The 14,317-nt window shown below is 61.1% G+C and overlaps 10 protein-coding genes across 10 annotated transcripts; 7 read left to right on the top strand and 3 right to left on the bottom strand.

The window, feature by feature from the left end:
- Positions 1 to 45: 45 nt before the first annotated feature.
- On the bottom strand, positions 46 to 2,139 carry ATP22 (Atp22p; the record flags this gene model as incomplete). Its single annotated transcript, NM_208654.1, has 1 exon — positions 46 to 2,139. One exon carries the CDS (start codon positions 2,137 to 2,139, stop codon positions 46 to 48), a length of 2,094 nt encoding a protein of 697 aa, NP_983301.1.
- Positions 2,140 to 2,536: 397 nt separating this feature from the next.
- KIC1 (putative serine/threonine protein kinase KIC1) lies at positions 2,537 to 5,380 on the top strand (the record flags this gene model as incomplete). The annotated part of the gene is made up of 1 exon (NM_208653.1): positions 2,537 to 5,380. One exon carries the CDS (start codon positions 2,537 to 2,539, stop codon positions 5,378 to 5,380), a length of 2,844 nt encoding a protein of 947 aa, NP_983300.1.
- A 122-nt stretch (positions 5,381 to 5,502) lies between these two features.
- On the top strand, positions 5,503 to 7,947 carry AGOS_ACL105C (ACL105Cp; the record flags this gene model as incomplete). Its single annotated transcript, NM_208652.2, has 1 exon — positions 5,503 to 7,947. The coding sequence occupies one exon, from the start codon at positions 5,503 to 5,505 to the stop codon at positions 7,945 to 7,947; it is 2,445 nt and encodes an 814-aa protein (NP_983299.2).
- Positions 7,948 to 8,138: 191 nt separating this feature from the next.
- YPQ2 (Ypq2p) lies at positions 8,139 to 8,960 on the top strand (the record flags this gene model as incomplete). The annotated part of the gene is made up of 1 exon (NM_208651.1): positions 8,139 to 8,960. The coding sequence occupies one exon, from the start codon at positions 8,139 to 8,141 to the stop codon at positions 8,958 to 8,960; it is 822 nt and encodes a 273-aa protein (NP_983298.1).
- Positions 8,961 to 9,106: 146 nt separating this feature from the next.
- Positions 9,107 to 10,171, top strand: GRE3 (trifunctional aldehyde reductase/xylose reductase/glucose 1-dehydrogenase (NADP(+)); the record flags this gene model as incomplete). The annotated part of the gene is made up of 1 exon (NM_208650.1): positions 9,107 to 10,171. One exon carries the CDS (start codon positions 9,107 to 9,109, stop codon positions 10,169 to 10,171), a length of 1,065 nt encoding a protein of 354 aa, NP_983297.1.
- A 98-nt stretch (positions 10,172 to 10,269) lies between these two features.
- Positions 10,270 to 10,785, top strand: YPT35 (Ypt35p; the record flags this gene model as incomplete). The annotated part of the gene is made up of 1 exon (NM_208649.2): positions 10,270 to 10,785. The coding sequence occupies one exon, from the start codon at positions 10,270 to 10,272 to the stop codon at positions 10,783 to 10,785; it is 516 nt and encodes a 171-aa protein (NP_983296.2).
- A 325-nt stretch (positions 10,786 to 11,110) lies between these two features.
- Positions 11,111 to 12,121, top strand: TRR1 (thioredoxin-disulfide reductase TRR1; the record flags this gene model as incomplete). The annotated part of the gene is made up of 1 exon (NM_208648.1): positions 11,111 to 12,121. The coding sequence occupies one exon, from the start codon at positions 11,111 to 11,113 to the stop codon at positions 12,119 to 12,121; it is 1,011 nt and encodes a 336-aa protein (NP_983295.1).
- Positions 12,122 to 12,184: 63 nt separating this feature from the next.
- COX6 (cytochrome c oxidase subunit VI) lies at positions 12,185 to 12,634 on the bottom strand (the record flags this gene model as incomplete). The annotated part of the gene is made up of 1 exon (NM_208647.1): positions 12,185 to 12,634. The coding sequence occupies one exon, from the start codon at positions 12,632 to 12,634 to the stop codon at positions 12,185 to 12,187; it is 450 nt and encodes a 149-aa protein (NP_983294.1).
- A 417-nt stretch (positions 12,635 to 13,051) lies between these two features.
- On the bottom strand, positions 13,052 to 13,618 carry RCN1 (Rcn1p; the record flags this gene model as incomplete). The annotated part of the gene is made up of 1 exon (NM_208646.2): positions 13,052 to 13,618. One exon carries the CDS (start codon positions 13,616 to 13,618, stop codon positions 13,052 to 13,054), a length of 567 nt encoding a protein of 188 aa, NP_983293.1.
- Positions 13,619 to 13,698: 80 nt separating this feature from the next.
- TMA22 (Tma22p) lies at positions 13,699 to 14,298 on the top strand (the record flags this gene model as incomplete). The annotated part of the gene is made up of 1 exon (NM_208645.1): positions 13,699 to 14,298. One exon carries the CDS (start codon positions 13,699 to 13,701, stop codon positions 14,296 to 14,298), a length of 600 nt encoding a protein of 199 aa, NP_983292.1.
- Between the last annotated feature and the right edge of the window lie 19 nt (positions 14,299 to 14,317).

The following is a 14,317-nucleotide window of genomic DNA, read 5'->3' as shown; positions in this document are numbered from 1 at the left end:
TGGGTATGCAAGCACGGCTGCCTGGTATCAGCGCTCGAAGTCGCTTCAAGGTGCTGCCGATCTGGTATCGCTTGGCGGATCGAGAGGCCGTGTCTGCTGTATCTTGTGCAACAGCTCATCGGCCTTCTCGATGATTATGCTGGTGCACGCTGACGCCTCTTCGCTTTCTAAGACTGCAGTTTCGACAGCTTCTTGTGTGTGCTCTGGGCCGTCGCTCGAATTATCCGCGCGCGAAAGCTCAGACACGAGTTGCTGGTCGGCATACGCAGGGATTGTCCAGCCGTGCGCTAGCGCCAGCTTCAGCACCCGGCGGTTTTTCATCTGGAACCTGCCACGGACCAGCTTCGTGTACCAGGTGTGGGCCAGATCGATGTCGCCCGCGGACGCATACCAGAGCACCATGCTCGACGTGGTCTTGAAGTCCATTGGGATGCGCAGGCCGCCCATGAGCGCAAGAGCCTGGTTTAATTGTGTTTGCGTGATCGCGTTGTTCTGGTATAGCACCACGCCGAACGGGTTACCTTCCGCGGTGCACTTTGGCCGCATTTTAGGTTGCCCATAGAAGTCCATCAGGAGCTTGAATGCCAACTCGCCATCACCAACCTCGTTCTTGATCTTGTAAAGCAGCAAGCGGAGGACACTGGTGTCGTACAAATGATAGTAGTCATATTTGTGAACCAGCTTCCCCATAAAGTCCTGGTAAAGCGCAAATAGCTGGATTAAAATCTCGCGGTACTCCTCCGCGGGCACCTGCGATCGCTTCTCGGATAGAATCGCCTGATAGAGCTCGCACATTATACAGCTGTCAGGTACGGACTTCAGTATTAGCTCCTTCGGCAGGTCCACAGGCGATATCTGCGCCAGCTCCTGCGGCGACTTCGCCGCCTCGGGAGAGAGCGCAACAGCGCGGCCATAAAATGCCAGAGACCATAGCCCGAGTTGTCCCAGCAGCACTCTCGTTTGCGTCTTTCTGTATGCCTGCACAATAAAGCTCACGACGAGATTAGGATTGTTGAACTGTCGCAACGCCGAAACAACCAGCGCCAAGGTGCCTGGAACGGAGGATTTGCCCGGCCGCCGATTGGGCTCCGCCTTGCGCATGCCCGCCACCAGTTTCAGCACCTGTTGCGGCTGGTTTTCGCTGATCAGGTACGTCATGACTTCATGCAATGGCTGACGAAGAGTGGCTCCGCCCATCCCGCGAGGCAGACTATCGACCAAGGAGGCAAAGAGCTCCGCCAGCATTTTCTCATCCCCAGACTTCCGCGCATACAGCATCAGCAGCTCGGTGTATCGGGCAATGTGGTCCCGTTGCACAGCGGCAGACATGCGGGCATCGCACAACTCGTGTTGCTCGAGCCGGCGCGCCAGGACCTCCAGGTAGTCGCGCATGAACCGAAAGTCGCGCCGCACCACCATCTGGGTGATAACGTAGTGCATCCGCATGAAGTCGTACACGCGATCAAACTTCTCCTCGAATACCCGACGGCTTTCGGTGTCGTACAGAAACAGCTTGAACGACACAAGCTGCACCTCCAGCTCCGACCCGCTACGCAGCATCGTGCGGACCAGCTGGAATGCAGCCGGCGCATTCAACTGCACCCCGTGCTCGATCAGAAATTGCATGTGGCCAAAGTACTCGTTGCGGCCCAGATCCGCCGCGAACCACCGGTGCGCAGCCTCCGGCACCTCGATTCCACGACCCGCGTTCTCCCGCGCCACGAGCGCGATCGCGCAGTACAGCCGCTCGCGCTTCTCTGCGCGGCTGCTCCGCCCGCCAAGCACCTCCTTGACCGCCTCCTCCAGCCGCTGCGTCACCTCCGGCCCGCTCGCCGGCATCAACAGGCGGAAAAATGCCCGTTCCTCCTCATCGCGCGCACACGCCTCCAGCTCCGCACGCGCCCGCCCATCCCCGGCTGCGGTCCACTGCTGCTGCAGCTCCGCCTGCAGCCGCCGCAGCTCTGCGACGTTCTCGCGCCGGTACAGCTGAGTGCCTATTCGTCTTCCAAGGTCTCCAGCCCAGCTCGACATCGCCATGTGCTCATTGCTACTGAACGCAACCGTCAACTTCTTGCAGTTCAATCCGCTCGAGCATATTCGGCCTAGGAGGCTGCTAGCCTGAAAGCCAGCCCTCCGCATCGCAATAACCGGCTGGTTCTTATGTCTCGCGACGATATGCACCTGTAACGCTCTTCATGCGTCTACTTTTTTCGCTGTAGGCTGCTTCTCAACGGTTTTGCCCGCAGCCGTGCATAAATCCGCCAGACAAAGACACAACAAACAACCGCGCCAAGAGAGCTTAATAACAGCTTGCTAAGCCCAGGTAAGCGGGTAGACGCAGCGCTGGCGGTAGGGTGGGAGGGCATCATCTCATCACCTGATTTCATCGTGTTCCACGGTGGAAAGCTATTTAACCCTTGTCGAATACTAGTAGAAAATCTCATCACTGGGACGACCACTCATCACTTTGCATCCACGAGGTAGCGCAGTTCGGATCGAGGCGTGGATCAGAAAAGAGGGCTGGATCAGTATTAGAATGCCTAACGATAGCAACGGGAGCAAGGAGCAGGGCGTGGGACAAGGCAGCAACAGCCTGACGCCGCAGCTGTTCAAGCGGACTGAAGTGATCGGTCGCGGTAAATTTGGTGTCGTGTACAAAGCATACCATGCGAAGACGAAACAGGTGTATGCAGTGAAGGTGTTGAACTTGGACTGCCCGGAGGACGAGGTGGAGGACGTGCAGAAGGAAATCCAGTTCCTTGCGTCGCTGAAACAGGTGCCGAACATCACGCGGTACTATGGTTCATACCTGTATGACACGAAGCTTTGGGTGATCATGGAGTACTGTGCAGGCGGGTCACTGCGGACTCTGCTACGCCCGGGAAAGATTGACGAGAAGTATCTGGGAGTGATTGTGCGAAAGCTGCTGATTGCACTCGTGTACATCCACAAGGACAATGTCATCCATCGGGATATCAAGGCGGCTAACGTTCTAATCACGAACGAGGGCCACGTGAAGCTGTGCGACTTTGGGGTTGCGGCGCAGCTGACCGCAGCGAACCATAAGCGGCAGACGATGGCTGGCACGCCGTACTGGATGGCGCCAGAGGTTATCATGGAAGGTGTGTACTACAACACCAAGGCGGATATCTGGTCGCTGGGTATCACGGCCTATGAGATTGCCACGGGTAACCCTCCCTACTGCGATGTGGAGGCGCTGCGCGCGATGCAGCTCATAACAAAGTCGAAGCCGCCCCGACTTGAGGGCAGGAACTACTCGCCGTTGCTCAAGGAGTTCATCGCGCTTTGTCTTGACGAGGACCCGGAGGAGCGGCCCACTGCAGAGGACCTGCTCTCCTCCAAGTTTGTGAAAGCGCATAAGGGCAGCTCCGCCACGATTCTCAAAGAGTTGATCTCCAGGTATTTGCTATTCTCCGAGAAACACAACAGGGAAAGCGTGCTAATTCCGCTAGACGAGGATGACCCGCATAAGTCCGCGAATAATACCACCAACGGCGGCGACAACCAAGTTGAGATGAAGTGGGACTTTGATTCACTGAACTCGAACGAGTACATTATGCAGAATGAAATCAGCATAGACGCGATACCACAGGAGAGCGACTGGGGCAGAACCCAACACGAAGTTAATTATGCATACCCATACGAAGACACATACTTCCATTCCAACGTGCGACACTATTTCCAGGGGACTACGGTGAGCAAGAGCTTTGCAGACCCTGCGGGCAACTCTTCGACCATCCAAGCGATGAACCAACTTGCTACGGGAACCCCCACTACGAGCAACTGCCAGAATAAGAGCACGTTTACTATCTCTCAGAGCATGAAGACAGAGAGCAAGGCCTCTAAGCAGCTACTGCAGCTGTTCGAGGACAGCGAAATGATCAACGAGGAAAAGGAGAGCGGATTGCCGCACCTTGCAAGCTCGCTTTCGTCAATGCATCTGAGCGAGAGCGACACCGCAGCCTCGACACCCCTTGGTGCGCCTCCAATGGGTGCTGCTATCCCCAGGCACGACATCCTGGCCAACGGGCCAGGCTACCATAGCCAGAGCACGCCAATCCTCCCAATGCTCCAGACAAACTTCAAGGCCCTCTCTATTCCCAAGAGCTCTACTGCTTTACATACCCCGGTCGAGATCGAAATTCCTGAGGAGCTCCCGCTAAGCACGACGACCGCAACCGCAGCACCCATCGGGGCCACGGCAGGTGTTGACCCGATGACGCTCAAGAACAAGCCGCGGTCTGCAACCGTCTCGTCGTCCGCGTCATCGGGGCTACAAAGAAGGCCCACACTCGGAGGCAACCCGGCGGTCGCCGCCAGATCGGAAGCCAGCGGCCTGAACAAGAGTCTCGGCGCAGAGCTCACGCGCACCGTGACGCTGAACGCCCACATCCCCCCCAATGGCCCTAGTCAGGGAACCGCAGGAGCAGGTCTCTCCTCGTCCAGAAGCAATGACAGGTCCCCCTCCCCCTCCCGCAGCGGTGTCGCCTCGAACTTAACCCCCGACCGCAGCACGTCCAGCACGGCGTCCAGCGAGCCGCCAGGCGCTGCGGCCCAGGGCATGCTCCCGCTCTCCTCCGCCAAGACCGTGCATAGTGCCCACAGCTCCGCGGAGGGAATGCTGCAGCAGTCCTTGGCAAGCACTTCGCTCGTCCCGCCCATGGCGCCCGGTGCCGCTGGACCCCTCGGCACCGCCGCCCCGGGCGACAAGGACGTGCATCTCTCCGACCGCGTCAGCCGCGAGTTCAAGCGCAACCACCCGAATCTCAAGCTCCAGATGCCCTCGCCCACTACGCTCATCCCCAACAAGCTCCTCAACGCCGGCGCCGCAGACGAGCACGCGGACTCGAACAGCGGCGGCTCCGCCAGCTCCGCCAACATCAACCAGTTCGGCATCAACACCAGCAGCACCGGCCTGCCTGTCGCCATGACCCCTCTCAACGAGAAGAGTAGCGCGGACTTCGGCGCCAAGCTCAAGCGCAGCACCAGTACCTCCAGCCGCGCCCCGCCGCCCCAGCCCGCAGACCCCTCTGCCAGCCTCGGCGCCGCCGCGCCCGCACAGCCCGCACAGCCCGCCGTCGCCCCAGCCCCACCGCCGGCCGCCGCCTCCAACACCATCATCGTCACCGTCCAGGCTCCGCTCTATATGGACCTGCCTCCCCGCATGCTCCCCATGGACATGTTCGTCGATGTCGACGACCTGGACGACGCGCATCTCGTCGACAAAAAGCCATTGGTGTTGCGCGAACTCGACGCCCTGCTCAAGATGTTCGAAGACGGCCTCCCGGTCATAGAAAACGCCCTGAAGGCTGTCCTGCCCACCCACATCCCGAACGCAAACGACGACGAGCAGCGCTAGACATGCCAGGTGTCACTTCAGGTGTATTTACTAATCATCTACGATCTTTACGACTATGTACCCATGTAGACTTCCGTTTCCACATTCACCATGACATTCCCATGTGATCGAATGCCGTCAGAATGGAAGTGCCAGCCGATTCCTCGTCTTGCCTTCAAGTCAAGAGAGTACATTCTCTCAGCGTTCTGAAGAACAAGGTCAGTTGCTTTTTTTTGACAATATATTGGGCTAATGCACTCTCTCGAGACTCCGCAAGAGTAGCAGGACTTGACAGCGAGGTGCGCGTTCGTCGTGACTGTGAGCTACGCGAAGGTGGTATGCCATCAGTTTTGGGTACGCTGGATGAAAGTATGGCGGAGGACGCTTTCGGTTTGGGGGTAGACGGTTATTCGGAAGGAGCCAGCATGTTCACGGCGGATGTCACAAGGCTGGGGCGCCCCCTGAGGAGGAGGGCGGCGGGCGGCGATGCGGGGCGCGCGGGAGAAGGCGCGGGCGCGGCGGGGGGGCTGGGGCGCGGCGGGGAGGCGCGGGGCGGCGCGGCGGAGGCGGCAGAGACGGCGGAGGCATTGGACTTCCAACCGCCGCCGTCGAAACTGTTTGCGGGACGGGTGGAACGGCCCATCTCGAACGACTCAATCGTGACGGAGGCGGCGGAGACGCTGTCGACGCACTTCGACATGTCTGCGTCGACGTCGAGCTCGTCACGGGGGTCGTCGGTGGTAATCGAGAAGAGCCAGGCGCACGAGGCGGCGGAGGAGAGCGCCACCGGCGCGCCGTGCAAAAAATACCTGTTTGCGAGCAGCCGGGACCGCCTGCAGCTCTCGCTGGGCGGGATGGAGGCGTCATTGTCGAGCCTGCACATCCCGGCGGCGGGCGCGGACGCGGGGGGCGCGGTGCACTCTGTGGCATCCTTCTCGCGGACTGCGCCGGCGCTGGTGACTACAAGTAAGGCATTGACACCGTCACAGCGGTACCGGCTGCGGCGGGAGCAGAACAAGGTTGCTCTGCAGAATAGTATCAAGCAGCGCGAGGTCTTCTACGAGGAGCAGGAGCGGGGTTCGCGGGGCCGATCTGCATCCCTGAAGGGCGTGCTGGGGTTGCCGCACGCGGTGGACGAGCTGAGCGAGGATATCAGTGATTATTTGGGCTGGGACGTGCCGGTTGTGTCCCCTACGACAGGACCCTTTCTGGCTGCCGCCGAGCGTTCCGAGAAGCACACGGATCGCAGGCCGGGTGTGGCCCGGTCTCGAAGCTCCACGTACGTGGACCACACCATGCCGCCGTCGCCCATCCCCGGAATACAGAAGACTTCGGATCTCGAGTTCTTCACAGAGACGTCCAAGAAGCTGTCCTGTGTATACCTGGACACGTCGAAGGAGACGTCCAAGTCGAAGCTCTACGAAAGGAGTCAGTCCGCAGAACTGCTGCCAATTGAATTCAAGGCGGCTAGCGACGAGGGAATGGAGGACCTAAAACTCGTCTCCAGTGGCAAGATGGCGGTCTGCTCCAATTCGAGGCCCTCGTGGCTCCCTCCCAAGGACACCGAAGAACGTGCCCGGCACGAAAGACAGATCCGCCAAACCATTGACATTGCATCCCTCTCGCAGATTGACAGAACAAAGGAACGCGCGGAGCGCGACACCCGGGATGAAAAGAACAGGAAGCGGCTCGCCCAGCTGGTCGAACGCGGTCTGGTTAGAAAGTCAACGCTGACCGAGCTAAAAAAGATATGCTGGGAGACAAGCCTGCCTCCGGATTCCCGGTTCCAGATCTACACCACGCTGCTGCAAAGCGACACCGCCAAGCTAATCGAGGAACAGTACATCGACAACTTCGACCAGGTCGATGCGCTCTTCCGATCCATGCAGTTCCCCAACGCAAAATTGGCCGAAATCCAGGCGATGCTGGCGTGCACGCCGTGCACCGCAAACGTCGCCCCAGCCGACGACCTTATCTACCTGCTGCAGCTGAAAGCAATCTCCCGCCAGGGACTCCTGCTCGGGGATCCGCTGCTCGTGCACCACCTGCTGCAGGTAGGTTGCTACTCCACGCGCGAGATATGGGTCCTGGTCAACATCCTACAGCTGACCTGCTTTAACGAGACAACCAAGGACAAGTACGACCGCCGCATCATCAGTTCGCGCGGAACGGTTTCGACGGCCCTGTCTGCAGATAAGACCTTCGCTCAGGAGTTTAACTCCAAATGTCTCAACTTTACGACCTGGTGGCACCTCATGGCCCGCCTAGACCACGCTGTTTTCATGTGGTGTCTAGACATTATCGTGGCCGAGAACTCACAACCCTTCAAAAGCAACCCCATCATCCGCGATAAGCTCAACGGCAAGGACTGGGACTACTACCGTGATCTACACGTTGTTGTCAACTATAGGATTATCTGCGCCCTGACTCTTACAGTGCTTCTCAGCTATCATTTTGGCTTCAATAATCTCTACGACCTCTCTTTTGTCGACCCAGCCTTCCAGATAATAGGGCCCGAACAAGGCGACTTGGGGGACGTGCATGCAACCTTTATCAAGAAATGGCATCACAACTATAAAAAGTTCTAGTTGCTCGACTTGTAATCTCATCTCTAAACATAATATTTCTTTTTATATGCTTGTATTAAGTAAACGTCAACATGATAAGCTTATGCCTGGAGGATTTCCAGGCTGGCCGTAGGAACGGAATTTGTGTCGAGCTATATAAGAGCTGACTCAGTGCGCACGCCTCCCGTAACCTCGAAGATCTTCGTGAGTCCATGAGTCGTATGACGGACTGCGCGGCCACGATATGGCCAGTGATCAGCATCGCTAGCGGCGTGGTTTCGTTCACGACCAGTTTGGTCGCCTCGATCCCGCAGGTGGTCGAGACGTATAAAGAGAAGTCTGTCGACGGGCTGTCGCCACTCTGCCTGCTGTGCTGGATCTCAGGCGACATCACAACGCTGGTCGGCGCTATTCTGACGCACCAACTGCCGTTCCAGATCATACAGGCCTTCTACTATTTCTCGACAGATCTGATCCTGTGCTACCAGTACTACTACTACGGCGTGCGCTGGCGGAACCGTCTGGCAGCGCCGGGTGCGCGCCACCTCGCGGCGCCGTCGCCCGCCAAGGGCCTGCTGGCCTCGTTTCTGGTGGTTGGGCGTGCAGCGGCAGCGCCGCTGCTGCGCCGCGACTCGGTGGCCGCACCGCCGCTGCCGCTGCCCAGCAGTGACCCGTTCGGCATAGTGTCCTCGTGGGTGGGCGCGTCATTCTACTTCTTTTCGCGCATCCCGCAGCTCATCAAGAACTATCGCCGCAAGAGCACGGACGGGCTGTCTCCCTTGCTCTTCCTCGCGGCGTTGACGGCCAATCTGACATACTGCGTGTCCGTGTTCACATCCTGCGAGTTCCTCGCTAGCCCGGACAAGCCGGCCTACGTCTGGAACGCCCTGCCCTTTATAATGGGCAGCGGCGGGACCGTCGTGTTCGACCTGATCTACGTCTATCAGCACTACTTCCTGTACCGCCAGAAAGGGCAGCACAAACAGCTAGAGTATTCGCCAGAGACCGAGGGCAGTCCGCTGGTGTCGCACTAATTACACCCGTCACACCGGCGCTTTCGAATACCCTATTTGCTTTGCATTCCCCTTCTAGAGCATGTTCATGCACGGCTGACCGTGTCAACCTGCTGACACGGGGACCATGACGTCTACTGAACGAGAACGGCACGGCTTCCTCGGGAATGGTATATAAGCAGTTGTATATGCGTGGAACACCACCAGATTTATCAAGGTGCATTACAGGCCAGGACATCGCAATGGTCATGAACGTCAGAACTATTAAGCTGAACAACGGTGCGGACATGCCCCTCGTGGGGCTCGGGTGCTGGAAGATTCCGAACGAGGTCGCGGCCGAGCAGGTCTACGAGGCCATCAAGCTGGGCTACCGGTTGCTGGACGGGGCGGAGGACTACGCCAACGAGCGCGAGGTGGGCCAGGGCATCCGGCGCGCCATCGACGAGGGGCTGGTGCGGCGCGAGGAGCTTTTCGTCGTGTCCAAGCTGTGGAACAACTACCACCGCCCTGAGGACGTGGGAAAGGCGCTGCAGCGCACGCTGAGCGACCTGGGGCTGGACTACCTGGACCTGTTCTACATCCACTTCCCGCTGGCGTTCAAGTTCGTGCCCCTGGAGGAGCGCTACCCTGCCGGACTGTACACCGGCGCCGCCGATGAGCAGGCCGGCCGCCTCGCACAGGAGCCCGTGCCGCTCATCGAGACGTACCGCGCGCTCGAGCAGCTCGTGGACGAGGGGCGCATCCGCGCGATCGGGCTGTCGAACTTCCAGGGCTGCCTGGTACAGGACCTGCTGCGCGGGTGTCGCATCCGCCCCGCCGCGCTGCAGATCGAGCACCACCCCTACCTGACGCAGGAGCGCCTCGTGCAGTACGCCAAGAGCGAGGGCCTCGCCGTCGTCGGCTACTCGTCCCTCGGGCCGCAGTCCTTCCTCGAGCTCGGCAACACCGCGGCGCAGAACGCCGCGCCGCTGCTGCAGCACGAGGTTGTGTGCCGCATCGCCGAGCGCCACACCGCCACGCCCGCAGAGGTGCTGCTGCGCTGGGCTACCCAGCGCGACATCGCCGTGATCCCCAAGTCCTCGCGCAAGGAGCGCCTCGCCACCAATCTCCGTGTCGACGAGGCCCTCACGCTCGCTGACGACGAGCTGCGCGAGCTCTCGTCGCTCAACTGCGGCCTGCGCTTCAACGACCCCTGGGACTGGTCCGCCCAGCCACTGCCAACCTTTATCTAGCTCCGTAGCCGCTGTGTAGCGCAACACGCCCAATTACCCGCACGCTGAGGCGGCCAAAAACCAGCCACGCACGCCAGGCCTGTCCTCCGCACATCAGCATGCCGCACATCCAATTCCTGCCCCCCGAGCCGGTCGTCCTCGTCAGCCGCGTGGCCGACGACCCCGACCCCGCCGGCCCCGGCCTGCACGTCGCCAAAGTCGCGGTCGGCGACTGCACCATAGTCGACGCCCGTACGCCCTGCGCGCCGCTGCAGGGCCGCTTCGCCGTCTGGACCGTCGCGCTCCAGCTTCACTCCCCCGACACCCCGCGCTCGCTCACGCTGCGCAAGCGCTACAGCGACTTTGTGCGCTTCCGCGAGCGTCTGCTGCTGTGCCTGCCCCCGCCGCTGCGCAGGGCCGTCCCGCCGCTGCCCCCTCCAGTGCCATGGTACGACGCCTGGCGCTACAGCGACGTCAACCTAGACCGTGCCTGGCTCGCGGCACGGCGCGCGGGTCTCGAGCGCTTCCTGCAGCAGGTCCTGCTGAACCGCGCCCTCGTGGCCGCTGCACCGGTGGTCGTCCGCGGCTTCCTCGAGCCGCCAGCTGCCCACCGCTGGGTGCCTGTCCGAGCCTAGTGTGCCCAGCCTAACGCTGCCGTTGCCCTCCGTCGGCCGCGCGCACCACGTGACAGCCGCCGGGCCCGCGCTGTGCGCTCGGGCAACGCATCCTGCGCGGGCGCCGGCGGGCCGCCGAGACGGGCCGGCGGACGGCCTCACGGCCCGCGGGTGCGGATCTTGCTACTGCACCCCCCACGTGACCGCAGTCGCGCACCCGCGAAGCCGAATTTGTCAGGTGCGGACATAAGCGTCGGAAATAGTAACGGCGATCAAGGTTCACCGATGGTGAAGCCCAGAGGTATAAAACCAGCAAGCGCGAGCGAAACTTAGCGGTGCACAGTTGATGCTAGCAGCAGCAACAAGATACCGGTTGGGACAAGCTTTGCAGACACGAATGGTGCATCACAAAGTTACGATCATTGGCTCCGGCCCTGCCGCACACACTGCGGCCATTTACCTAGCGCGCGCGGAGATCAAGCCGACGCTGTACGAGGGCATGTTCGCGAACGGAGTGGCTGCAGGCGGGCAACTGACGACAACGACGGAGATTGAGAACTTCCCGGGGTTCCCCGACGGGCTAACGGGCAGCGACCTCATGGAGCGGATGAAGGCGCAGTCCGTGAAGTTCGGAACCGAGGTGGTGACGGAGACGGTGGCGAAGGTGGACCTGTCGGCGCGGCCGTTCAAGCTGTGGACGGAGTTCAACGAGGACGAGGAGCCGACGACGACGGACGCGATCATTCTGGCGACGGGCGCGTCGGCAAAGCGGCTAGGGCTGCCGGGCGAGGAGACGTACTGGCAGCGCGGCATTTCCGCGTGCGCGGTATGCGATGGCGCGGTGCCGATCTTCCGCAACAAGCCGCTTGCGGTGGTGGGCGGCGGCGACTCCGCGTGCGAGGAGGCGAGTTTCCTGACCAAGTACGGGTCGAAGGTGTTCATGCTGGTGCGCAAGGACCACATGCGCGCGTCGACGATCATGCAGCGCCGCGTGGAGCGGAACGAGAAGATCGAGGTGCTGTACAACACCGCTCCGGTCGAGGCCAAGGGCGACGGCTCGCTGCTCGACGCGCTGCGTGTGCGCGACACGCGCACCGGTGAGGAGTCGGACCTGCCCGTTAACGGGCTGTTCTACGCAATCGGCCACACCCCTGCCACGCAGCTTGTGGCCGGCCAGGTCGACCTGGACGAGTCCGGCTACGTGAAGACTGTGCCCGGCTCCACCCTCACAAATGTCCCCGGGCTCTTCGCTGCGGGCGACGTGCAGGACTCGCGCTACAGACAGGCCGTCACCTCGGCCGGCTCCGGCTGCATGGCCGCGCTCGATGCCGAGAAGTTCCTGTCTGAGCTGGAATAGATATATACCCATCCATACATGCTTCTTCGTATATTAAGCTACTTACGCTCTACATCGGCAAGCCTATGAGCTCTCAGGGAATAGCTCCTCCTTCAATGGCACGCCTAGCTCCTTCCGCACCTCGCTGAGCTCCTCCAAGTAGGCCTGGTACTGTTCCTCGTTCTCCACCTTGTACTTGAGCGCCTCGAACACACGGATGGCAGTGGGCAGATCGTTCACGCGACGCGCAGCGCGGAGCGCCTTCTCGATAATAACGGGCGCGGGCACCAGGTCGTACGAGAAGCAGTTGTTGAGCACTCTCTGCACCTCGAACAGGTCGTATGCCTCCTCGAATTCCTTCTCGTAGCGGGCAGTGAATTCCTCAAACGTCTCCTCGTCGTGGTGGCTGGAGTACTTGCGCAAGCTCACCAGCGGCTGGCACATGCGCAACCCGGCCACAGGCGCAGCGCCCGCCGATCTCAACAACAGTGCCCTGTTCAGGACAGCACTTCTGAAAACAGTTCTGGACAACATTTCACCGGCGTCTACGCTAGCTAGGCTCTTGGCACGCAATATTGCGGAGTAATTGGCGAACTTCCTGCGCTCAGCTATAACCCAGTTGGCGAGGCCAGCGCTAGACAGTATATGGCGATATTTTTTCGCTATGTGACCCGCTGCAGATAGCGCGCGCTGATTGGTTCGTGGGCGATGAGGTCACGTGCCGTCTGCGCCAGCGGGCGCGGTCACGTGCGTTGGGCTCGGCGGCTACCGCTGCGCGGCGGCACCAGTGCCGCATGTCGCAAGCTTCAGCTCCAGCCCGCGCTCCTAGCCCGCGCTTTAGCGCCTAGGGCCCGCCTAGGGCCTGCCGGCGACCCGCCGGCGTCTGTGCTGCGTGCTGCGCGACGCGTTCTCTGCGTTTGTGGCTATGCCATTGCAAGACTACATACTGAGCTATTCGTCGTCGAACACCGAGCGCGGCGGGAGCGTCGTGTGCACGTGCTCAACCGAGGCGGCGCCTGCCAGGCTCTCGCACGGATGCAGCACGATCTTCGCGCCGGTGGGCGGCGCCAGCACCGTCACAGGCTGGCCCGGCGGCAGGTCCTGGCCCGGTACCTGCGCCGGACGGTGCGGCCCGTCCTCCAGGCGACTGAAGTCGAACTCCGGTGGCGGCGACTGCGGCGGCGACACCAGCAGCAGGCGCCGCGCCGCTGGCACCGCGAGGTGCGCGCTTTCCCGCGGCGTGTCCAGCAGCGAAAAGCCCACCGCGCACATGTGCTCGCGGTCTGGTGGGCCGTGTGCGGCAAAGGCGTCCACAACTAGGCGCGCCACGGCCGCCGTCGGCGCCACCACGACCAGGCGGCGCATGTTGGGCAGCACGCACAGCTGCAACGGCTCCTCAGCGGTCACGTGTGCTCGCCGCAACACGTGCTCTTGGAGCAGGGCCTCGAAGGACTCGACAAACGCGTCGGCGGTCACGTCCGCCGCCCGCGAGGCGATGATAACCGTGTTTGTCTCCATGGCCGCGTGGTGGCTTGTGGCAGGCTTTTTGCGCGGCGAAAAACCTTCTTACGCTCCTCCCGCGACGGTGCGCAACAAAGATGCTGAAGAAAGTGGTGTACTGTGGCGTGTGCTCGCTGCCGCCCGAGTACTGCGAGTTCACCGGCAAGATCCGGCGCTGTAAGGTCTGGCTGCACGAGCACGACCAGGAATTGTTCGCGCAGCTCTACGGCGATGACAAAGAAGACGTCGACGGCGTCGCCGCGCGTCTCGGTCAATCGTCCATCGGCGAGGAGCGCGAGGAGCAGCTGGAGAAGAAGCTGCAGAAGCTGCAGGCCCGCGAGGAGTCCAAGGAGCAGCGCGAGCTGGCGCGCAAGCTGTCGTCCAGAGTCGTGATCCGTCGCGAGGCGCGCACCAAGCGCAAGTGCATGGTGGTTGTGGCCGGCCTGGAGGTCTTCGAGATTGACATGAAGAAGCTGGCGAAGACCTTCGCGTCCAAGTTCGCGACGGGTTGCTCTGTGTCCAAGAACGTCGAGAAGAAAGAGGAGGTCGTGGTTCAAGGCGACATCGCGGACGAGGTCGAGGCCTACATCCACGCGCTGCTAGAGGAGAAGGGGATGAAGGGTGTCAAGGTCGAGCAGATAGACGCTGCCAAGAAGAAGAAGAAGACGCCGACGACGACGACGCCGCCGCCGTCGTGAAGAGCGGGTCCGGACATGT

The sequence above is a fragment of the Eremothecium gossypii genome, chromosome III, assembly GCF_000091025.4.
Source record: "Eremothecium gossypii ATCC 10895 chromosome III, complete sequence".
In the NCBI taxonomy this organism is placed as follows: Eukaryota; Fungi; Ascomycota; class Saccharomycetes; order Saccharomycetales; family Saccharomycetaceae; genus Eremothecium; species Eremothecium gossypii.
This window is presented reverse-complemented; position numbering and strand designations above follow the sequence as displayed.